This window comes from Apodemus sylvaticus, chromosome X (assembly GCF_947179515.1).
Source record: "Apodemus sylvaticus chromosome X, mApoSyl1.1, whole genome shotgun sequence".
Taxonomy (NCBI): Eukaryota; Metazoa; Chordata; class Mammalia; order Rodentia; family Muridae; genus Apodemus; species Apodemus sylvaticus.
The window spans coordinates 103,665,403-103,689,775 of NC_067495.1; the positions used below are offsets into that span (position 1 = coordinate 103,665,403).

Consider the following 24,373-nt stretch of genomic DNA (forward strand, 5'->3'; position numbering starts at 1 on the left):
GAAACAGATAGATTTACTTTGCTTAGCAAGTCCACCCATGGAAAAGATCAAGCAGTGCCTCCAGAGGAAATGATGTAAGTATCTCAGTCAATATAGTCACAGCAATGCATGGCTCCGTGAAGCGGAGGCCATTGCTGTATTGCCTAGATAGATGTCAATCTCTAGAGACCTGCATCGACTAACCACATGGCTTAGGTGCTTAGGAATGAGAGACAGGTGCACCTGCCTGATAATGGGATAAAAAGACCACAGTTGTTAGCATTCAACCATGTTATCAATGTAGAAGGTAAAGGGCACTCTCAGGCCATGAAAGCCAATATCCTTCAAGTGTAATTCACTCTGCAACAGGCGTCTCCACATTAAGGGCTTTTTTTTTTTTTTTTTTTTTTTTTTACCTAACTCAGTGCAGCTTGGAAGTTTACCAGCTGTGCTACCTTCTGCCAAAAACGTAAAGTCTAAGACTGGCACACATGCCAAAGGGAGTCCCAGCTTGGGAAATCTGTTTCCCCACCGGCCATTACCTTATGGCTTGTTTCGAATGGACTGCCTTTCTGCTTTTCTCCTTTGGAATGCTGCAATCTCTGCTGGTTGCAAGCCATGGCCCACTTGCCTGCAGGGGCAGGAGACACCAAAATAGGTATAAAGGGAGTATGCCAAAGTGGGCCATAGGAAAAGGGATCCAGTGATTAAGAATGAATTCCACTTACCCATCTTTGCCCACTGGTGGGGGTACAGGAAGAGGTTTGGTGAAACCCTTTTTTCCAACAAGCCAGAAGGTCTCCTCTGTGCCTTTGCCCTTATTGAAAATATAAAAATTCTTAACCATATAATAGCCACTTTTTCTAAAAACATCCACTGGTCATTACGATATAAGCAATCATTTCAACTCAGAAATAGTCTCAGTTCTCCCATTGTCACCATTTTTTTTTACCCAGTTTTCTATATGGCTTCCTTACTTGAGGCAAGCTGCATATTCAAAGTGAACAGCATACTGAGCTGTCTGTCATTCAGGCATTCTGTGTACTCACCACTAGGCAGCTCCATTTTTGGCAACATGGGGATTTTTGACTTCAAAGCAAACAAACATCTGCATGGTCCTCTGAGGGTGCTGTTTATTATTTTGAGCCTGATCTTTTGGCATTAAGCAAGTCTTTCCCATCTAGAGTACATGCATTCAGAGTCTTCTCCCTATGCTCTACAATCCAACGACTAGTATAAAACTCCAGAGGAGAATACAAATGTGATTTACAACTTTGATTTTAAGCCTGTGGCATCTCGGTTACTGTGAGAAGTCTATATTTCTGCAGCATATTTTTTCTGACGTGTTTTTCTAAGTAGAGTACCACCCCAAGGATGTCCCCACTTATAGGCAAGTTGGTAGGTTGTCAAGGATGACAGATCTTAGAAGAGAATGATGATAACTCTATGCTAATCACCATGGGACCATCTCTTTGATGACTCTGTATCACCTCCCTCTATTTTTGTCCTACTTTTCTAGTAAAATTTTTTCTTACTGTGTCTTTCCCTCTTCCCTTCAATTCTTTTCTTTTTTTTAATTTTTTTTTATTTTTTTGGCCTGTCTTCTCATTTCCTCTAATTCATTTAGAATTGCCGTACAAATCAAGCATATAGAATTAAGATTCTCCAGGCAGGTTGCAAATGTATGGTTCAAACAAACCATTAATGAAGCAAGTAGGGAACAATGCTACAAAGCTCAAGTTGCATTAACTGACAAGCAACTAACCCAAAATGATTGCTGGGTTCTCTGATGTCTGAAGAGGAAAAAAAAGACAAGATATACCCTACCACTCATTCTTTTCTTACTATATCCTTCCTATAGCAACGTTTTAAATAAAAAGATGGTTTTCCTTAAACATATCACAGAATAGTTAACCAAAAACAACTACCAGGTCACCTTTTCTAAAACACTAGGCACTAATAATTGTCTGCTTTCCTTCATCTTACCATGGAATGTCTTGTAGAATAGTTGTTTACTAAATGATCAGACAGTTTCATTCATGGAAATTCCTAACCTTTGATCACTTAGAATTCTCAAGGTTCAGACTGTTAGAACTCAAACTTGAGGACTCAATCCATAGCCATTGAACTGTTTCTCTTGAGATCTACAGGCCACTAGGACAGCACATTAACTTCCAGAAAATCTTTGCGGACGCCAGGATTATGAAGAGATTTGAGTGGATCCCGAGCCTCTCTGCAAAGGCTAAACCAATACTTGCAAAAGAAGACTGAAGTGTTATAGGCTCAGGCAAGCTTCCAAATTAAAGAGTATGCAAAGAAGCTCCAGGGGTACCCTGAGGTTTTGGAGCTTATCCAAGAGTATTTTTGTGGAATCCTGGCTCCCTGCTTAAACAACCACTTCCACTAATCTGAAGACAGGAAGAGCAATGGCCAAAGCCAGAAGCAAGCCCTCTGCCCATAGAATCGCCCCTCTACCCAAAAAATATCATCCTGCTTTAGTATAATACTTATACTTGATAATTGATGTCGCCTGTCTTATTTATTCTTTATAGAAGTCTTTGAAGGTATTCTTACTATCAGTCTTATTCTACAGTTTGAGACACTGATGTTCATGGCATTAAATTGCTTGTTAATAATCAAGTATAACATAATTGAACCCAAGCCTGTCAGACTGAAAATCATCAATGAGCTTTCCATCCACATTACATGGCACATGCTTTCTTCCATGTACTGGAGTCATAGGGCACACATGCCTAGAGGCCAAAAGAAAGTTCTGAGGATCTTAAAGGTTTTGAGGCTAATGAGATTTCTGGTAGTTTTATGTAGGAAGATACCCTGTGTGGATAAATAGAAACATGGAGATGATGAAGTTGCTTGTATGATGTTACTCAAAAATTAGAGAACAGACCATTTGATCTTCATAAAGCTAACAGTATTATTTCTTCATTTCTCAGATCGTGTGTGTGTGTGTGTGTGTGTGTGTGTGTGTGTGTGTGTGTGTGTGTGTGTGTGTGTTTGGGTTGAGAGAAGGAGTAAAAGAGACTGGAGAAGAAGAAAAATCACAAAACAACACTCGTATGTATGGACCAGAGAACCAAATACTTCTAACAATGAAAATGTACATTTGCTGAGAACAATAGTTTAGGAAAATCTTTTTAGAATGCAAGTTTATAATTTTTTAAAAAAAATCTCTGGATTTTTAAATGGAATTGATATGCTACAATACATACAAACTCTCTGTAACAAGCTCTACACTTGTCAAGAGAACAGTAACTTAAGTAAGCTCAGCTGAGGAAAAGGTTAACACAAATGTCCAAAAATTTTATAAAGCCATAAGGAAAAGGATACTGAAAAACCAGAACTGGCTAGTTAGGCATTAGGGAATCATGGTGTCAATACTGTGCAGGAGTTTACATGGGCATTGGGACAGCTATCCAAACAAGCCAAGTTTCTCATCTCTAAATGATTCTAGTCCTAAGCTTTCTTAGTCTTCTCAGTTTGGTCTCTTTCTTTTTATAGTCACCCAATCACTATGAGTATCCCATGTAATTATTATATTCTATTCTTTTGCCCAATCTAAGCCACTGCCTGTATTCCACTAAGAAAAACAATACAGAAAAAAATCATCACTTCAGTGAAGGAAAGAACATTGCTACTGGATACAACGGTGGAGTTCAAGAAAAGAGGCTTTGCTAGAGACATTTCAAGCTGCAATGAGAACGTATTTGCAGCCATCAACTTTGAAATTACAGCTAGCTGGTCATCGCAAGGAGCAAGCAAAGACACAATGGATGAAGGGTAGAAATGCTAAGTTAAACATTCCAATATGGATTGGCTATATGATACAGTCAGATCAGACATACCTTATCTGTCTCCAATACACTAACAACCTTCTTGGCCCAACTCCTGCTATACAATGCGTGATTTCTGATTCTTGTGGGGAGGAAGGTGAAATTAACAGAAACAAAAAGGGGGGGGGGGCTTTCCTATGCTCTCTCTTTGAGTCTTCCCCTCTTCTTTTCTTTCAAAATGCCTTCCTTTTCTCAGCTATCTTTTTTTCCCTCTTCACTCTAAATATCTCACAGTTACTATGTTTTCCTTATGAGGCTCCTGCCGCCCTGCAAACCAGGTACCAGTGTAGCATTTTAAAAAGCAGTTTTTCCTCATGCTTCCTACAATCATCTTCCAAAATTCCCTGAGATAGGGGAAACTTCAGGTTGCAAAGGGCTCCTTTGAAGCTAAGCCTCATTTCTCATTTGTGTACTTGAAAAACCATGAAACTAGGGCCAATTTTTCTTTTTTTTTCTTTTTCTTTTTCTTTTTTTTTCAGTTTCAAAAGTGAGAGCTCTTCAGTTCTTAGGCTTTTAGTTGAGATTTCTGTACCCAGCAATAGAGAGAAAAGTGCTCCAGGAAACCAAGCTACCTTTGTGCCTCACTGCTGGGAAATGACAGACTGTACAGTAGAATCACAAAAGCCTTGAGCGATCCGATTTGCTGCCCATGTAATAACCCTACCCCATCATGTCGTTGTGTGAGTTCTCTGCAGAGGCGATGAAAAGCCTCTGCCCCTCTGCAAGTGCATTATCCTACCTGCCAGAAGATATTAACAATCTCTTGCAAGAGCTGAACTAACATGAGGTAGAAAACGAGGTGATCGACCAGAGCTAAGCGCTTCTATCTTTAACTCCTAAATCTCCTGACATGTGTCGATCACCAGATTAGGGGAAAGCACACCAATGACAGGAACAAACTGTACCACCCTTACTGCCCATCTTTGCTTTTTCCCATGAATAATCACTTAAAAATTACCTTCATATACCATGGTATCATGGAAGCAAACCGGGATTTTTGAGATCTGGCCTAATTCTGCTAGCAAAGGGCAATGATATCCCAGGAAAGGCTTTGCCTTTCTGGGTCTTGACTCTTTTCTTAAAATGAACAAGTTAGATTATCAGACCCCTGGAGTCTCTTAAACCTAGGACCACAAAGATAGAAGGAGATGAAGAAAATCCAGTGGAAATTCCAAAAGGGTTGTTGGATGATCCTAGTGCCGAATTCCAGGTCAAATAATAGCCTCAACAGAGAGAAAAGATCTTACTAAACATTTGTCTTTCATAGAAACAGACTCTGTCCCAATCTTCCACCCTTTGAGAACCCCAGCCTTGGAGAAAGACCTGTGTGTGTGTGTGTGTGTGTGTGTGTGTGTGTGTGTGTGTGTGTGTAGTGGACCAATGGTGTGATTAGAAATTCAGCAAAGGCAGCCACTGAGTGGGCTAAGTGAAAGATCTAAATTTACCAATACCGTGACTATGTTCAGCAGTGCCAAGGAATAAATAAAATGGAAATTAGACAACCAAAATAATAGCATAACTCATTGCTAAACCAAATTCTGGACAATTCCTCTGGTTAGAACAATAAAACTTACATTCTTTTTTTAAAAATCAGAAAGATTTTCAAGTGTCCTACATCCAATTTGAGGTTAATATGAAGGAGGAAGAGGAGAAGGAAGAAGAGTATGAGGAGAACAATGAAGAAGAAACCTCAAATGGAACTCCACAATTTGTCCAGCATGTAGCTCCAAGTCTCAGAGTCCTTGTGAGCTTTTTCAACAGACCATGACCTCTCAAGAGGCAGGTGTGTCTGAGAGGTTTGGTTCCTCAAACAAATGGTGTTTTACCTTGAGCTCTGTTCTTCCACGAAGCTCTACTTCATAGCCTTCACTCAGAGTCCGAAGAATTGTTACCGTACTGAGACTGACATGAATTCGGTATGCTGTAAAAGAAGAGGAAGCATTGCTTTGGCTCCTTTCTCACTGGTAAGATCCCCGAAACCTGAACAATGTGATGAATGCCCCTACTTCCGAGCATAAGACGCCTCAGAAAAGTGGGGGGGGGGGGGCAGCAAGAGCTGTATTCATAGTTGAATTAAAGGAGGAGTAGGAGAAGGGATGACCTCATCAACCCCAAAGAAGACATGAGCAGCAGCATCCAGCAGCCTCCTAGATGCCATCTCAGATGAAAGGTCATGCAGTAGTAAGGTATTAATTTAACTCAAAGCTTGAGAGGCAGAAAGCAACAACCTCCACTGTGCTCTCAGCTACAATGTATCTTCCCTTGAGGGAAGTTTAGCTTCAGCAGTTTGTTACATGGTTTGTTAGTAAGGCTGAATTCTCCAGACCTATATAATCCTCCTTTGCATAAAAAAGGTGTCTTTTCCATAATAGGTACACTGACAGCCATCTCTTAGCATTATCACATTTAAAACATCAGTGACAAATAGCCCAATTTCTATCCATCAGTATTTTGTGAACATCAGACAAGGCTAACTTTTTTAATGAACAATGAATGCTTCCAGACATAAGTATTTTGTTCCAGACTTGGATTCCGACATGGGATAGGAGACTTATATTTGGCTAACTAGATCTTTCAAATTCCATTTGTAATTCTTTACTGAAATCTAACCACTTGCTCTCTCTGAGTCTTTGAGGTTCCTGACAACCATCACTGTGACCTGACAACTGGTTGAGATCGAGTCTTAAGTAAAAAGTCCATGTTCTGTTCTCATATGTACTCGTAGAAGCTGTCCATCCAGAAGCTGGTTACAATGTGACTAGGAAGACGTGGTTGAAAAGAACAGGACACCTTTATCGTGTATATTCACAAGGATTGGCCTTTACTTAACAGCTCAGTGCCAATTGTTTGTCATTTTCCATTGATGCACATTCATCCAAAGCCTCCGCTCACAAACAGTTGTCCTGTTCCTTAAAACCACATCCCTGAGAAGTGTATCCAGTCCACCGTGTGTTGTTCCACTAGCCTCAGATCTTCCGAAAATCTTGAAGTACACATAGCTCAAAAAAACAAAAACAAAAACAAAAAAAAAACAAACAAAAAAGGAGTTGATTCTAACCAGTGTTTATTGACATAAGGAGGATCACTTATAAGACCCTAATTACTCCCATTTAGGAATCCCAGTCTATTTATTTGGATATGAAGGAGATACTGATGATATTGTTTTTTTTTTTTTATTACGAAGTATGTTCCCCCGCTGAAGACAGAGCCCTATAGGCAGTGACCTCTTAAAACCAGATCAGTCACAGCTGTGCCTGGCTTGTAACCTTGCCAGCCGCCTAGGAGCCTGGGGCCCACCGGAGCAACATAGCAAGAGCCTATGGCCTCCGTAATAAAGCCATATTTGTTCCCACCCAAGAAAAAAAGGAAGTATGTTACATGCCCTAGTGTCACATCCAACAGGCTACCTCTTGTGAGCCCTTCGCTAGTGGTAGAGCTTACTGCAATATTCAGTCAAAGTCATAAGCCTTTAGAAAAGCACACTAACCAGCTTCCTACATACAGGGATCACGTGAGCATGCTTCTTTGTATCTCACACAATGCCTTCACTGCAAAGCCTGGACTTACTAAGCACTTACTGTGGGTGATTCAGTGCATTCATTTTCTCTTCCTGCCTGACCACTAGACAAGATGCTGCCTAAATCTCAGAATTCAATTTCTGTTCTCAGCTCTCTCTTTTCAAAGTGTAATGTGAGGAGTTTTCCTGAGTGCAGATCAGAATATGACTTCAGCCTTCTACAAAGCTTACATCAGTCCTAAGCACTGTGCCAAATCTGCATTGCAGTTCCATGACTATTTTCACTCTATGTTTGGTTGTACTTCAAGGTAAAGTCATATGGACAGTCATATGCACACAGTGGTCCCTGGATGGCCACTTCCATGGCTTCTGCCATATCTGGGGAGAGGGCTTTAAAGACTTTCCCAGATGCCACAAAATTTATTCTGAAAACATTTTCTAAGTTCCGTACTGCCTCATAGTCATGGGTGCATAGGCTAGCTAGATAGGCTAAGACTGGATCCATTGTCTAAACCTGTTTCTGTCCATGAATGATGCAGAGTGGGGTCAAACAGGGTGCCACCAGCTGTGCTACAGGCCACCGTACCATCAGGGACTAGTGTCAGTATATTGCTGAAGTTGGAGCTGAAGAAGGAGCTTGTCATGCCTTAGTCACAGCAAAGCCCAAGGTTGCTGCTGATTTAAATCATCTCTTTCATTCACTTAAATAAAATTCCATGAAAACTTTGCATAGGGTTTAACTCTGTTCTCTACATTTTTCTTATAATAGCTTGGAGAATTTGCTTTACTGAACCATGATATCAATAAAAAGCCACATGCTGACTGTATTTCAGTAGAGACAAGGAGCAGTCAAGAAATGGTTGATAAAGCATCTTGCCTATAACAAGAAGTGGCAGAAAAATTTGTACAGTTTTTTTTTTTTGCAAATATAGGAGGAAGAGGAAGTAGAATCCTTCCCACTCTGACCATTTTTGATAGAAGCTAAGGATTTTACACACAGGCCAGTTGGAATTAATTATTTTGGAATCCCAAGCTCCTTGGATTGCAGGATTATTGCTAGCTAGGTTCTAGGGGCTTATTTGATAGAGTCAGGAACTCCTGGAGATCTAACTAGTTCAAAAATTGGACTCCAGCAGCACACAGCAACAGCCAGCTGGGAGGCAGCTGGCTTGTGCGCCTTTACAAACTAGTTGAAAACTGAAAATGTCAGTCTGTTACCTAGTTCTCTTCTCTACATGACTCCCTCACACCTACTGGGCTGGCCAATTCTTTCTCTTGCCCAAAAGACTTTTTGAAGTTGTTTTGATCAAATTGACTGGTTGTTTCAGTGGCACTTAGCTACTGCTTTATTTCTAGAACAAGATAGGGACATGTTCAGTCCAACATCACCCCCTACTGGTTTGCTATTAGAGGCCAGGGGAATGTGTGATAGACCTTAATTGTCTTGAATTATTTTTCCTTTTTCTTAAAACAAAATAAAGCACCGAGTATCCGATTTTCTTTCTCCTCTTTTGAAGAATCACTATCCCAATTGGAAGACAGCCTCACCTTGGCCATCTACAAATACTCACGTAGCCCTGTTGATTCCATTCGAGAAGCTGTATTCACAGTGTCCCCAAACAAGCAATATCTGGGCATGGTGAGGCCCACCACTCCAGCAACAACAGGCCCTGTTGAACACCAGGAGAGCGGGACTGGAGTTAACAGGTGTATATTTAGTGCTAACAGAAGAGCCATGCAAGCAGGGTGTGGGTGACTTAGGAGAAGAACCAAAGCTCCCGTCAAACCATTGCTCTAGAAATCTAGAGGAAGACTGATGATTGAATAATGAATGGTGGTTTACAAGACCGTGAATTTACTGTGTTCCAGACATGACTGCCTTTCTGATTTGCACCACTATTCTAGTAAGAGTTCTACTCAAAATGCTGATATCTGCCAACAGGACAAGGAAACATCAAAATAAAACCAGAAAAGCCTGAACAAGGACACAGGATCCAAATAGGTTTGCTGCAAGGGGGAAATGTGACTGTTTCTTGTGCACCTTGGTTAGAAGAAAGTCATCTCCCAAATGTGTCAATGAAGAGAATTATTGCTCAGACAATCAGAAAATGTGTAAACAAACAGAGCTGACTTTCCATTATCTGTGGTACGGGTGTGGAAGAACAGTGTGCAGAGATAATCCAAAATTATTTCCCATTTGTCCTTGCAGAAATTTTTGTTCTCACACTATTACAGCTGTGTTACATGTTCAAGATAGCTGAAAAAAAAGACAACTTCAGCAGGAAGGCAGAAAAATGAGCACAACAGTTGATAGAAAGTCCCCCATCATTACCTTTCTGAATTTTGCTGTTTCTGTGTTTAAATTTTCATCATATCTATGCTATTTCCTGAATTAAAGTCATTGTTTTGCTTCCAAAGTTTTTCCTACTATAAATAAGAACAAATTAGAACTGAAACCTTTTTCACCGCACAGAAGCCACATCAGAACTCTGCCTCCCTCCAGTCACAAGAGACTCGCCTCCATCTTGGTTTCGGACTCCAGAGATATCGGACAGACTGAGGTACACAAACATAACCCGAGGCCAACATCGCAGGGGTCTAAGCCCAACGGGCGTTGGCCTGCACCCAGGCCCTGGGCTGTTCTGGGGGGCCATTGGGGTGCCAACCCAGCCAGAAGGTTTTTTTGCCCGAGCCTGCACGCACGCGCGCCGCCATTTTGCCTACAGGATGCCAGAGAGCTCTAGCAGGCAAAGCCGGTAACAGGCATAGCCTGAGGCTAACAAAGCGGGGGTCGAGGCCCCAACAGGCCCTGGACTGACCCCAAGAACTGGGCGGCTTGGTGGGCCATATGTGTGTAAACCCGCCCAGGAGGTTGTTAGCCCAGCAGACTCTCCCGGCACATTCAGGGAGCGCTAGCACACATGCCCGCCATCCTGGCCACCTGACAGACCCAATTAACAGTCATAGCCAGAGGGGAACTTTGCTCGGACCTTGACCTCCCGGGCTTTTACCTGGGCCCAGGGCCTGAGCAGCCAGGCTAGCCTTGTGTGCACCAACCCGGTTGGGAGTTACGCTGGCCAGCAGAGTGATCAGCAGGCGGAAAAGGTCCCGGCAGCATACACCATCAGCACTCCCTGAAGGTGCAAATGGGCTCCATCTGATTCACAGACACAATCTGGGGCAAAGCACACTAGAGCTGCAAGGGCACCCAAGAGGAAGACAGCACATCAGCAATCAGCTACAGGAGAAACCCAGCCATATAATGTTGCAGTAATAGCCCCAGAGCCCCTCAGGAGGCCCAAACACCAGCCAGGGACAAGACCAACTAACTCCAGAGAACAAGATGGCAAAGGGCAAACGCAGGAACGCTACTAACAGAAATCTAGGCAATATGGCAGCATCTGAACCAAACTCTCCAACATCAGCAAGTCCTGGTTATGCCAACACACCAGAGAAACAAGATTTGGATTTAAAATCACTGATCATGATGCTGCTAGAAGAACACAAAAAGGACATAAATGAATCTCTTAAAGAAATGCAGGGGAACATGAATAAGCTAGAAACCCGTATAATGGAAACAGAAAAATCACTTAAAGAAATGCAGGAGAATAAGGCTCAAGAGATAGAAGCCAATAAAGAAGAAACGCAAAAAAAACCTTAAAGAAATGCAGGAGAACTTGAGTCAAGAGGCAGAAGTCATGAAAGAGGAAACACAAAAATCTCTTAAAGAATTACAGGAAAACACAAACAAACAAATGATGGAACTGAGCAAAACCATCCTGGATCTAAAAACAGAAGTAGAAACAACTAAGAAATCACAAAGGGAGACAACTTTGAAGATAGAAAACCTTGAGAAGAAATCAGGGGCCATAGATGCAAATATAAACAACAGAATACAAGAGATGGAAGAAAGAATTTCAGATGCCGAAGATGCCATAGAAAACATTGACTCAAGAGTCAAAGAAAATGCAAAATGCAAAAAGCTTGTATCCCAGAACATCCAGGAAATCCAGGATACAATGAGAAGACCAAACCTAAGGATTATAGGTATAGATGAGAGTGAAGATTTACAACTGAAAGGGCCAGCAAATATCTTTAACAAATTATGGAAGAAAACTTTCCCAACTTAAAGAGAGAGATCCCTATGAATATACAAGAAGCCTACAGAACTCCAAACAGACTGGATCTGAGCAGAAATACCTTTTGCCACATAATAATTAAAAGCCCAAATGCACTAAACAAAGAAAGAATATTAAAGGCAGTAAGAGAAAAAGGCCAAGTAACATATAAAGGAAGACCTATCAGAATCACACCAGATTTCTCACCAGAGACCATGAAAGCTAGAAGATCCTGGGCAGATCTCATGCAGACTCTAAGAGAACACAAATGTCAGCCAAGACTACTATACCCAGCAAAACTCTCAGTCACAATAGATGGAGAAACCAAGACATTCCATGACAAAACCAAATTCACACAATATCTTTCCACAAACCCAGCTCTACAAAGAATAATAGCAGGAAAACTCCAATAAAAGGGGGGAAACTACACCCTGGAAAAAGTAAGATTGTAACCTTCCTTCATCAAACCCAAAAGAAGATAATTACTCAAATATAAAAATAACATCAAAAATGACAGGAAGTAATAATTTCTATTCCTTAATATCTCTTAACATCAGTGGACTCAATTCCCCAATAAAAAGACATAGACTAACAGACTGGATAAGGAAACAGGACCCTACATTTTGCTGCATACAGGAAACACACCTAAATGTCAAAGACAAAAACTACCTTAGAGTAAAAGGCTGGAAGAAAATTTTACAAGCCAATGGTCTTAGGAAACGAGCCGGAGTAGCCATTCTAATATCAGATAAAATTGACTTTCAACCTAAAGTCATCAAAAGAGACACTGAGGGACACTTCTTGCTGGTCAAAGGAAAAATCCACCAAGAAGAACTTTCAATTCTGAACATCTATGCTCCAAATACAAGGGCACCCTCATTTGTAAAAGAAACTTTACTAAAGCTCAAAGCACACATTGCACCTAACACAATAATTGTGGGGGACTTCAACAATCCACTCTCCTCAATGGACCGATCAGGAAAACAGAAACTAAACAGGGACACAGTAAAACTAATTGAAGCTTTGGACCAATTGGATTTGACTGATATTTATAGAACATTTCACCCTACAGCAAAAGAATATACCTTTTTCTCAGCACCTCATGGTACCTTCTCCAAAATCGACCATATAATTGGTCACAAGAAAGACCTCAACAAATACAAGAAGATCGAACTAATCCCATGCCTCCTATCAGATCACTATGGTGTAAGAGTGGTTTTCAATAGCAACAAAAACAAGAGAAAGCCCACATACACATGGAGGCTGAACAATACTCAATGACACCTTGGCCAAAGAAGAAATAAAGAAAGAAAGCAGAGACTTTTTAGAATTTAATGAAAATCAAGACACAACATACCCAAATGTTTGGGACACAATGAAAGCAGTGCTAAGAGGAAAACTCATAGCCCTGAGTGCCTCCAAAAAGAAAATGGAGAGAGCATATACTAGCAGCTTAATGACACACCTGAAAGCCCTGGAACAAAAAGAAGCTATTTCACCCAGGAGGAGTAGAAGACAGGAAATCATCAAACTCGGGGCTGAAATCAATCAAGTGGAAACAAAGAGAATCATACAAAGAATCAACAAAACCAGGAGCTGGTTCTTTGAGAAAATCAACAAAATAGATAAACCCTTAGCCAGACTGACCAAAGGGCACAGAGAATGTATCCAAATTAACAAAATTAGAAATGAAAAGGGAGATATTACAACAGAAACTGAGGAAATCCAAAAAAATCATCAGATCCTACTACAAAAGCCTATACTCAACACAACTGGAGAATCTGGAGGAAATGGACAATTTCCTAGCCAGATACCAAATACCAAAATTAAATCAGGACCAAATAGATCATCTAAACAGTCCCATAACCCCTAAAGAAATAGAAGGGGTCATAGAAAGTCTTCCAACCAAAAAAAGCACAGGACCAGATGGTTTCAGTGCAGAATTCTATCAGACCTTCAAAGAAGACCTAACACCAATACTCTTCAAACTATTCCACAAAATAGAAACAGAAGGAACACTACCCAATTCCTTCTACGAAGCCACAATTATGCTGATACAAAAACCACACAAAGATCCAACAAAGAAAGAGAACTTCAGACCAATCTCCCTTATGAACATCGATGCAAAAATACTCAATAAAATTCTTGTTAACCGAATCCAAGAACACATCAAATGATCATCCACCATGATCAAGTAGGCTTTATCCCGGGAATGCAGGGTTGGTTCAATATACGGAAATCCATCAATGCAATCCACTACATAAACAAACTCAAAGAAAAAAAACCACATGGTCATTTCATTGGATGCTGAAAAAGCATTTGACAAAATTCAGCATCCTTTCATGCTTAATGTCTTGGAAAGAACAGGAATTCAAGGCCCATATCTAAACATAGTAAAAGCATTATACAGCAAACCGGTAGCCAGCATCAAACTAAATGGAGAGAAAGTTGAAGCAATCCCACTAAAATCAGGGACTAGACAGGGCTGCGCCCTTTCTCCTTATCTTTTCAATATTGTGCTTGAGGTACTAGCTCGGGCAATTAGACAACATAAGGAGGTCAAAGGGATACAAATTGGAAAGGAAGAAGTCAAATTATCATTATTTGCAGATGACATGATAGTCTACCTAAGTGACCCAAAAAACTCCACTAGAGAACTCCTACAGCTGATAAACAACTTCAGCAAAGTGGCAGGTTATAAAATCAACTCACGCAAATCAGTGGCCTTCCTATACTCAAAGGATAAGCAGGCTGAGAAAGAAATTAGGGAAATGACCCCCTTCACAATAGCCACAAACAGTATAAAGTATCTTGGGGTGACTCTTACCAAACATGTGAAAGATCTGTATGACAAGAACTTCAAGACCCTGAAGAAGGAAATGGAAGAAGACCTCAAAAATGGGAAAACCTCCCATGCTCATGGATCAGCAGGATCAATATAGTTAAATTGGCCATTTTGCCAAAAGCCATCTACAGATTCAATGCAATACCCATCAAAATCCCAACTCAATTCTTCACAGAGTTAGAAAGAACAATTATCAAATTCATCTGGAATAACAAAAAACCCAGGATAGCTAAAACTATTCTCAGCAACAAAAGAAAATCTGGGGGAATCAGTATCCCTGACCTCAAGCAATACTACAGAGCAATAGTGTTAAAAACTGCATGGTATTGGTACAGTGACAGGCAGGCAGATCAGTGGAACAGGATTGAAGATCCAGAAATGAACCCACACACCTATGGCCACTTGATCCTCGACAAAGGGGCTGAAAACATCCAATGGAAAAAAGATAGCCTTTTCAACAAATGGTGCTGGTTCAACTGGAGGTCAGCATGCAGAGGAATGCAAATTGATCCATCCTTGTCTCCTTGTACTAAGCTCAAATCCAAATGGATCAAGGACCTCCACATAAAGCCAGATACTCTGAAGCTAATAGAAAAGAAACAGGGGAAGACCCTTGAGGACATCGGTACAGGGAGAAAGTTTCTGAACAGAACACCAATAGCATATGATCTAAGATCAAGAATTGACAAATGGGATCTCATAAAATTACAAAGTTTTTGTAAGGCAAAGGACACCATCAAAAGGACAAATCAGCAACCAACAAATTGGGAAAAGATCTTCACCAATCCTACATCAGATAGAGGGCTAATATCGAATATATAGGAAGAACTCAAGAAGTTAGACTCCAGAAAACCAAACAACCCTATTAAAAAATGGGGGTACAGAGTTAAACAAAGAATTCTCACCTGAAGAATTTCAGATGGCAGAAAAACATCTTAAAAAATGCTCAACTTCATTAGTCATTAGGGAAATGCAAATCAAAACAACCCTGAGATTTCACCTTACACCAGTCAGAATGGCTAAGATTAAAAATTCAGGAGACAGCAGGTGTTGGTGAGGATGTGGAGAAAGAGGAACACTCCTCCACTGCTGGTGGGGTTGCAAATTGGTACAACCACTCTGGAAATCAGTCTGGCAGTTCCTCTGAAAACTGGGCACCTCACTTCCAGAAGATCCTGCTATACCACTCCTGGGCATATACCCAAAAGATTCCCCAGCATGTAATAAGGATACATGTTCTACTATGTTCATAGCAGCCCTATGTATAATTGCCAGAAGTTGGAAAGAACCCAGGTATCCCTCAACAGAAGAGTAGATGCAAAAAATGTGGTATATATACACAATGGAGTATATTCAGCCATTAGAAACAATGAATTCATGAAATTCTTAGGCAAATGGATGGAGCTAGAGAACATCATACTAAGTGAGGTAACCCAGACTCAAAAGATGAATCATGGTATGCACTCACTAATAAGTGGAATATTAACCTAGAAAACTGGAATACCCAAAACATAATCCACACATCAAATGAGGTACAAGAAGAATGTAGGAATGGCCCCTTGTTCTGGAAAGACTCAGTGAAGCAGTATAGAACAAAATCAGAACAGGGAAGTGGGAAGGGTTGGGTGGGAAAACAGGGGGAGGGAAGGCAACTGATGGGACTTTCAGGGAGTGGGGGTCCAGAAAAGGGGAAATCATTTGAAATGTAAATAAATATATCAATAAATTAAAAAAAAAGAACTAAAACCATATATATGTATATTCACTTTTCACTTTAATTCATGTCTTTCTCATTCAGTATCCTCTACTAGGGTACAATAGGTACTATGGGGACTCAGAAATAAGTAATTTATGGTCTCAGATATTCACATCTGAATGAAGAGAAGAGACTGCCAAGCAATCGGCAAGCAAGCAACATTGCAAGACAATGTGGCTGAAGTCAAGCAAATTGTAAAGACAGAAGAACTGGAGCATTTTAGAAAATGTAGAGTTGGCTATTAGGACCTGACTCAGTGAAGAAGTTTCTTATAGGCAAGGCTTGCCCAGACTCTTGTAAGGTGAGGAGGATTTAGTTACAGGGGAAAGAGACATACATCAAAGGTTTGAGATTGGGATTTCAGCATACATAGACTTTGGGGGAGCTCTTAGAGAAAACATCCTACCAGTTCAGGCATCTGGGGAAAGACTATAGATCAGGTTCAGTTAAATGGGTTTTTACAAAATAAGGTCCTTAGCCTATTAGGAAAATTAGAGCAATGGTTATATGAAGAATATCTTTGTCTTTTTCCTCTTGAGTCAGTGTATTTCATGCATTGAAGGGATGGATAACATTATAGAAAAGCTTTTAGGCATCTGCTGTCATGAAATCAAACAAAAGGCTTTGGAAAGAAGGTGATAGGGTAACATAGGCGGCCAAAGTGGGGACCTAAAACACAGACATTATGAAAGAGAGCCAACAGACTTGTTGGCACTCTGATTGATTACCATGACTAAGTTGGCATGGGACTCTAAGTTTGTTTTCATTTGTTGGAAAAGAGAGTTTGACAATTTAAATATGTTATATTTCAAATAATTAGGTTACCAAACAAAGGGGGTATTGGTTTTTTGTTTTTATTTTTTTATGAAAAAGAATGATCAGCTGTTATATGCTAAACTTTCAATGCAAATCATGAATAAGATATGGTTGCCAAAAACCTTAACGTTTAATGGAAATACAAGCAAGACTACATGGATTATGCTGATTGCTATGGAAATGATAAATAGAGGCAAGTGTGGAAGCAAAATGATGCTAGTATAATGATCAATCTAGGTAGGAGATGCTGGTAGCCTAGACATGAGGAGACTTTGGTAACACAAAACAGTCTTCAGAAATGTTTAAAAGGACAAAAGGTTTAAAAATTTACTAATTGGGGGCTGGCAAGATGGTTCCAATGGTAAAGACGCTTGCCACCAAGACTGACAACCTGACAGGAGAGAAGGACGGAACTAAGTGTTGTAAATAGTCCTCTGACCTTGACACAAGCACTGTGGCACAAACACATACACAATAAAATGAACTAAAACAAGATAAAATAAAATAACTAGTAGATGGTTCAATATTGAAGGTGAGAGGGAGGAAGGAATCAAGAATGACTTCTGAGATGATAATTAGATCATTGGAAGTAATACTCAATGAAATATAAAACACAGGAGAGGACACTGATATGGAAAGAAAATAGTTCTGTTTTAGATTTGTTGACTCTAAGGACCAAATGAAACAGTACTGTGGAAATGTCATCAGAAAGACTGACACACATTGGGAAAAATTGCCCTAGAATTGTAGTGTTTTTTTTTTGAAGTGGTGCAATTATATTTTAAGTTCTAAAAATATGTTTATGAAATAAAGAAAGTGTCTATAGTCACCAGCAGGTGTATAGTAATTAAATAAAGAAGATGGAGGAGGGGCTTGAATGTATTTATTCAAGAGGGGATGAGTACAGGAGAAAAAGGCTTCTGATTAATTGATTACATTATCTTAAACGCCACAAATACTTGGAGATCTTGTACCACAGTTAAACAAAGAAATGGTGATACAGAATGAGGTTAGGATGCATCATCTGTGGTGCCCAGTGAAGTGGTACAGGGAGAGGAAAGAAGAAAATCTGATTAGACAGAAAAAAATGAAGCATTTATGGACAGCAAGACAGTCCAGCTGTCTACTATCAGAGGACATCTACATATTTCTTCCTCCTCTTCTAAGCCTTGCTTGAGGCACATAGAAATGGTTTCTCTTGCTTTCACTAGCTTCTCTTACCTGAATGCAGGCCTATTCGAATTCGGACTGGCACCTCTGGCATGTGTCGCATCTTAAAGGTACCAACAGAGCTCAGGATATCCAGGGACATGTTTGCAATCTCAGCTGCATGTCTACTGCCATTCCTCTTTGGAAGGCCTGACGCCACCATGTAGGCATCACCAATGGTCTCTACCTGGGAAATATAAAAAGTAGGATTAACAAATTAGGGAAACAACACCCTCACAACTGTCACAAACAATATAAAGTATCTCAGTGTGACTCTAACCAAAACAAGTGAAAGATCTGTATGACAGGAACTTCAAGTCTCTGAAGAAAGAAACTGAAGAAGACCCCAGAAGATATTACATACTTGTAGATTGGCAGGATTAATATAGTAAAAATGGTCCATCTTGCCAAAAGCAATCTACATATTCAATGCAATCCCCATCAAAATACCAACTCAATTCTTCATAGAGTTAGAAAGAGCAAATCTCAAATTCATCTGGAATAACAAAAAGCTAAAACTATTCCAGGATTGCTAAAACTATTCTCAACAGTAAAAGAACTTCTGGAGGAATCAGTATCCCCAACCTCAAGCAATACTACAGAGCAATAGTATTACAAACTGCATGTTTTTGGTACAGTGACAGGCAGTTAGATCAATGGAATAGGATGAAGACCCAGAAATGAACCCACACACCTATGGTCACTTGATCTTTGACAAAGGAGCTACAACCATCCAGTGGAAAAAAGATAGTCTTTTCAACAAATGGTGCTGGTTCAACTGGAGGTCAGCATACAGAAGAATGCAAATCGAACCATTCGTATCTCCTTGTACTAAGCTCAAGTCCAAGTGGATCAAGGACCTCCACATAAAACCAGACACACTGAAACTAATAGAAAAGAAACTGGAGGAGACCCTTGAGCACATGGACACGGGGGAAAATTTCCTGAACAGAATGTCAATAGCTTATTCTCTAAAGTCAAGAATTGACAAATGAAGCCGGGCAGTGGTGGCACACGCCTGTAATCCCAGCACTCTGGGAGGCAGAGGCAGGCGAATTTCTGAATTGGAGGCCAGCCTGGTGTACAGAGTGAATTCCAGCACAGCCAGAGCTATACAGAGAAACCCTGTCTCGAAAAAACCAAATCCATGAAGATCCAGAAATGAACCCACACATCTATGGCCACTTGATCCTCGACAACGGAGCTGAAAACATCCAGTGGAAAAAAGATGGCCTTTTCAACAAATGGTGCTGGTTCAACTGGAGGGCAGCATGCAGAAGACTGCAAATTGATCGATCCTTATCTCCTTGTACTAAGCTCAACTCCAAATTGGATCAAGGACCTCCACATAAAGCCAGACACTCTGAAGCTAATAGAAAAGAAGCTGGGGAAGACCCTTGAGGACATCGGTACAGGGTGAAAGTTCCTGAACAGAACACCAATAGCGTATGCTCTAAGATCAAGAATAGACAAATGGGACCTCATAAAATTACAACGTTTCTGTAAGGCAAAGGACACCATCAAAAGGACAAATCGGCAACCAACAAATTGGGAAAAGATCTTCACCAACCCTACATCAGATAGAGGGCTAATATCCAATATATACAAAGAACTCAAGAAGTTAGACCCCAGAAAGCCAAATAACCCTATTAAAAAAATGGGTACAGAGCTAAGCAAAGAATTTTCACCTGAAGAACTTCAGATGGCTGAGAAGCATCTTTAAAAAATGCTCAATTTCATTAGTCATTAGGGAAATGCAAATCAAAACCCTGAGATTTCACCTTACACCAGTCAGAATGGCTAAGATTAAAAATTCAGGAGACAGCAGGTGTTGGCAAGGATGTGGAGAAAGAGGAACACTCCTCCACTGCTGGTGGGGTTGCAAATTGGTACAACAACTCTGGAAATCAGTTTGGAGGTTCCTTAAAAAACTGGGCATGTCACTTCCAGAGGATCCTGCTATACCACTCCTGGGCATATACCCAGATGATTCCCCAACAGGCAATAAGGATACGTGCTCCACTATGTTCATAGCAGCCCTATTTATAATAGCCAAGACCTGGAAAGAGTCCAGGTATCCCTCAACGGAATAATGGATGCAAAAGAATGTGGTATATATACACAATGTAGTACTATTCAGCCATTAGAAACAATGAATTCATGAAATTCTTAGGCAAATGGATGGAGCTGGAGAACATCACACTAAGTGAGGTAACCCAGACTCAAAAGATGAATCATGGTATGCACTCACTAATAAGTGGATATTAGGCTAGAAATTTGGAATACCCAGAACATAATCCATACATCAAATGAGGTACAAAAAGAACGGAGGAGTGGCCTGGTTCTGGAAAGACTCAGTGTAGCAGTACAGGGCAAAACCAGAACAGGGAACTGGGAAGGGGTGGGTGGGAGAACAGGAGGAGGGAAAAGGGCTTATGGGACTTTCGGGGAGTGGGGGGCAGAAAAGGGGAAATCATTTGAAATGTAAATAAAAAATATATCGAGTAAAAAAATAAAAAAATAAAGAAATAAAGACAAAAGAAAAAAACAAATAAAAAAATTGACAAACGGGACCTCACAAAACTGCAAAGTTTCTGCAAGGCAAAAGACACTGTCAGTAGGACAAAAATGGCAATCAACAGATTAGGAAAAGATCTTTACCAACCCTACATCCGACAGAGGGCTAATATCCAATACATACAAAGAACTCAAGAAGTTAGACTCCAGAGAGCCAAATAACCCTATTAAAAAATGTTGTACACAGCTAAATAAGGAATTCTCAACTGAGGAATAATGAATAGCTGAGAAGCACCTAAAGAAATGTTCAACATCCTTAGTCATCAAGGAAATGTAAATCAAAACATCCCTGAGATTTCACATAATTCATCAGTCAGAATGGCTAAGATCAAAAACTCAGTTGACAGCAGGTGCTGGCAAGGATGTAGAGAAAAAGGAACACTCCTCCACTGCTGGTGGGATTGCAAGATGGTGCAACCACTCTGGAAATCAGTTTGGCAGTTCCTCAGAAAATTGGACATAGTCATACCTGAGCACACAGCTATGCCACTCCTGGGCATATATCCAGAAGATGCTCCAATATGTAATAAGGACACATGTTCCACTATGTTCATAGCAGCCATATTTATAATAGCCAGAAGCTGAAAAGAACCCAGATGTCCCTCAACAGCGGAATTGATATGGAAACTGTGGTACATTTACACAGTGGAACACTACTCAGTTATTAAAAGCAATGAATTTGTGAAATTCTTAGGCAAATGGGTGAGACTAGAAAATATAATCCTCAGTGAGGTAAGCCAATCACAAAACAACACACACATGGTATGCACTCGCTGATAAGTGGATATTAGCCCAGAAGCTTGGAATACCAAAGATAAAATTCACAGACCAATTGAAACTCAAGAAGGAAGACCAAAGTATGGATCCTTTGGTCCTTAAAAGGGGGAACAAAACATCCATGGGAAAAGATACATAGAGAAAGTGTGGAGCAGAGACTAAAGGAAATGCCATCCAGAGACTGCCCCACTTGACGATCCATCCCATATACAGACACCAAACCCAGACACTAATGTGGATGCCAACAAGTGCTTGCTGACAGGAGCCTGATACAACTGTCTCCTGAGAGGCTCTGCCAGTACCTGACAAATAGAGAGGTGGATGTTCCCAGCCAACCATTGGACTGAGCACAAGGTCCCCAATGGAGGATCTAGCAAAAGGAGCTGAAGGGGTTTGCAGCCCTATAGGAGGAACAACAATATGAGTCACCCAGTAGTCCCAGAACTCCCAGGGACTAAACCACCAACCAATGAGTACACATGGAGGGACCCATGGCTCCAGCTGAATATGTAGCAGAGGATGGCCTTATTGGACATCAAAGGGAGGAGAGGCCCTTGGCCCTGAGAAAGCTTGATGTCCCAGTATAGGGGAATGACAAGACAAGGAAGCAGGAGTGGGTGAGTTGGTGAGCAGGGGAAAGGGAGGGATGGGATAGGGTGTTTTCAGAGGGGAAACCAGGAAAGGGGATAACATTTGAAATGGAAACAAAGAAAATATCTAGTAAAAAAAAGTAGGATTAACAAGGAGGCAACCTCTTCATGTTACTTTTCCCCCCATGGGGTTTCATGAGTGTGATTGAAGCCACATATGAAAAGTGAGGGAGGCAGGGTGGGTTTGTCAACAATTCATTGGCCTACCGTACATGAGAATCATTTAAGGAGCTCTAATAAATTACTGATGCATAGTCCTCACAACCAGGGATCCTGATGTAAATGTAGCTACTTCAAAGGCTATTGAATGACTCTAGGAAAATATCAAGTTCAACAAATTCCTGTATGAAGGGAAAGTGGCACTGCCCCTAAGATGCCCCTGGCAAATTATTCAGAAAAAATATATCCAAGATACTACCATAGAGAAAGCCTTTTTGCAGCTAATTTTAGGTAAATGGGCAGCCTTGGTGGGAAGTATAGGGAAGGAAAAGGAAGGCCAAGAAGAGTCTGGGCCTGCTAATTAGCCATGCTAATATGACAGTCAGTTTCACAAGCATTTTACGAGAACTGAGTCTTTTCCCACCAATCACCTCCTCTCCTACTGCTATCCTTGAGGGACAATGTAGAGGCTTCAATATGTTTGGCTCATGGGAAGTGACATTATTAGGAGGTGTGGCTTTGTTGGAATAGGCGTGGTCTTGTTAGAGGAAGTGTGTCACTATGGAGGTGGGCTTTGAGGTCTCCAAGAACTCACAGTCTGCCTCATGAGGAAGAGAGGGTGCCTGTTCTTGGCTGCCTGCAGAAGGTTTTGAGGTCTCCTAGCACTCACAGTCTGCCTCATGAGGAAGAGAGGTTACTCTTGGCTACCTGCAGAAGGCAGTCTGCTCCTGGCTTCCTTTGGATGAAGATGTAGAATGCTCAGCTCCAGCACCGTGTCTACCTAGAGGCTGCCATGTTTCCTACCATGATGATGATGAATTGAAACTCTGAAACTGTAAGTCAGTCCCAATGAAATGTTGTCTTTTATAAGAGTTGCTAGGGTCATGGTGTCTTTTCATAGCAATGAAACCCTAAATAAGATACACAATAATTCTGGCCTTTGACTATTCTGCTGGAAACAGTTCCCTGCTCCTCATCTTCCTTGTCGAGTGTGCTTACTCCTCTATATAGCTCATATTTAGAAGCTTTTCAATAAATTCAAATAAAACTGAAAGGACTTCTGTGATTTTTGCCAATCAGACTGGTTTGCTATGAGTTTCATTACAGCTAAAAATCAATAAAATTCTGGAGACATACTGCCCTGGGTAGAATCTCAAATTCACCATTTATGATCATGGGACAAGTCACTTATTTCATCTTTGCTCCATCTAGTGTACCCATCTTTAAAATAAAATAATGTCAATGCCTACCTCATAGGATTTTTAGAAGTAAATAATGTAATGTACATCAAAGCACTTAAAACTGGTCAGGAGAAGATAACATATTAAGTGCAATCAATCACCACCACTACAATCATCATCACCATCACCAACATCAATACCAACAAAAAGTATGTCTTGAAGTGCTACTCTTGGGACTATGATTATTATTCATTTCCAGAAAATGAAATTTTAGATTCAGCAACAGAGCTCACATAATGACTTTCTAGATAACTAATAATTTGGGGCATTTGTCCTATAGGACTTTTACTTCAGTGTGCTTTCAATCTCCCAGCTCTGGTATGATTTGAAGGGAAGATTCCTGCTGTCAAATAGACAGGACAGACTTAACAAAAGAAAGAACGGGTACAATGCAAATGCTATGTGGGTATGATATGTTTGTGGCTGACTATTATCAGTAGTTGACCATTTAGCTTTGATGAGTTGTCACCCCAGAGAACCTAACGGTCTGAGAACATTAAAAGAACACAAAATCTGGCCCAAATGAGCATTAGTGTATAGATGTCCATGAGGAATTATAGGACACATCCATTTTGTTCAAGGAAAGCAAAGTCATAGAAAAGGTTCTGGTTGAAATGGGGCAGTTGAAGGAACGAATGCACAAACAAATCACATACTTCTGCAGTAGACTTCTCACATCCATTTTAGATTATCAAGTTCCAGGGGAGGTGATTCCAATTTTCCAGGAAAGGAAAATGAAAAAACACACGGATATGGTGACTCACTGATGGTTCAATTTTTATTTCCTTTGCCCTGTGTTGTTTTTAATAAACAAGTCTGAAAATTTAGATTCCATTTTTGGATTCAGACAGCCCTGTTCCATCTTAAAAACAGCCGGC

The 24,373-nt window shown here is 40.6% G+C and overlaps 1 protein-coding gene across 1 annotated transcript in view; it reads right to left on the minus strand.

Annotated features, from left to right (window-relative positions):
- Positions 1–522: 522 nt before the first annotated feature.
- The window catches only part of Gucy2f (guanylate cyclase 2F, retinal), a 101,925-nt gene continuing 78,074 nt past the window's right edge, over positions 523–24,373 (minus strand). The window contains exons 14-18 of the mRNA XM_052171171.1: positions 18,104–18,278; positions 8,919–9,017; positions 5,657–5,751; positions 708–796; positions 523–610 (exon numbers count right to left, since the gene is read on the minus strand). Coding sequence (XP_052027131.1) covers positions 523–610; positions 708–796; positions 5,657–5,751; positions 8,919–9,017; positions 18,104–18,278 — 546 coding nt within the window. The remainder of the gene's footprint in view (positions 611–707; positions 797–5,656; positions 5,752–8,918; positions 9,018–18,103; positions 18,279–24,373) is intronic.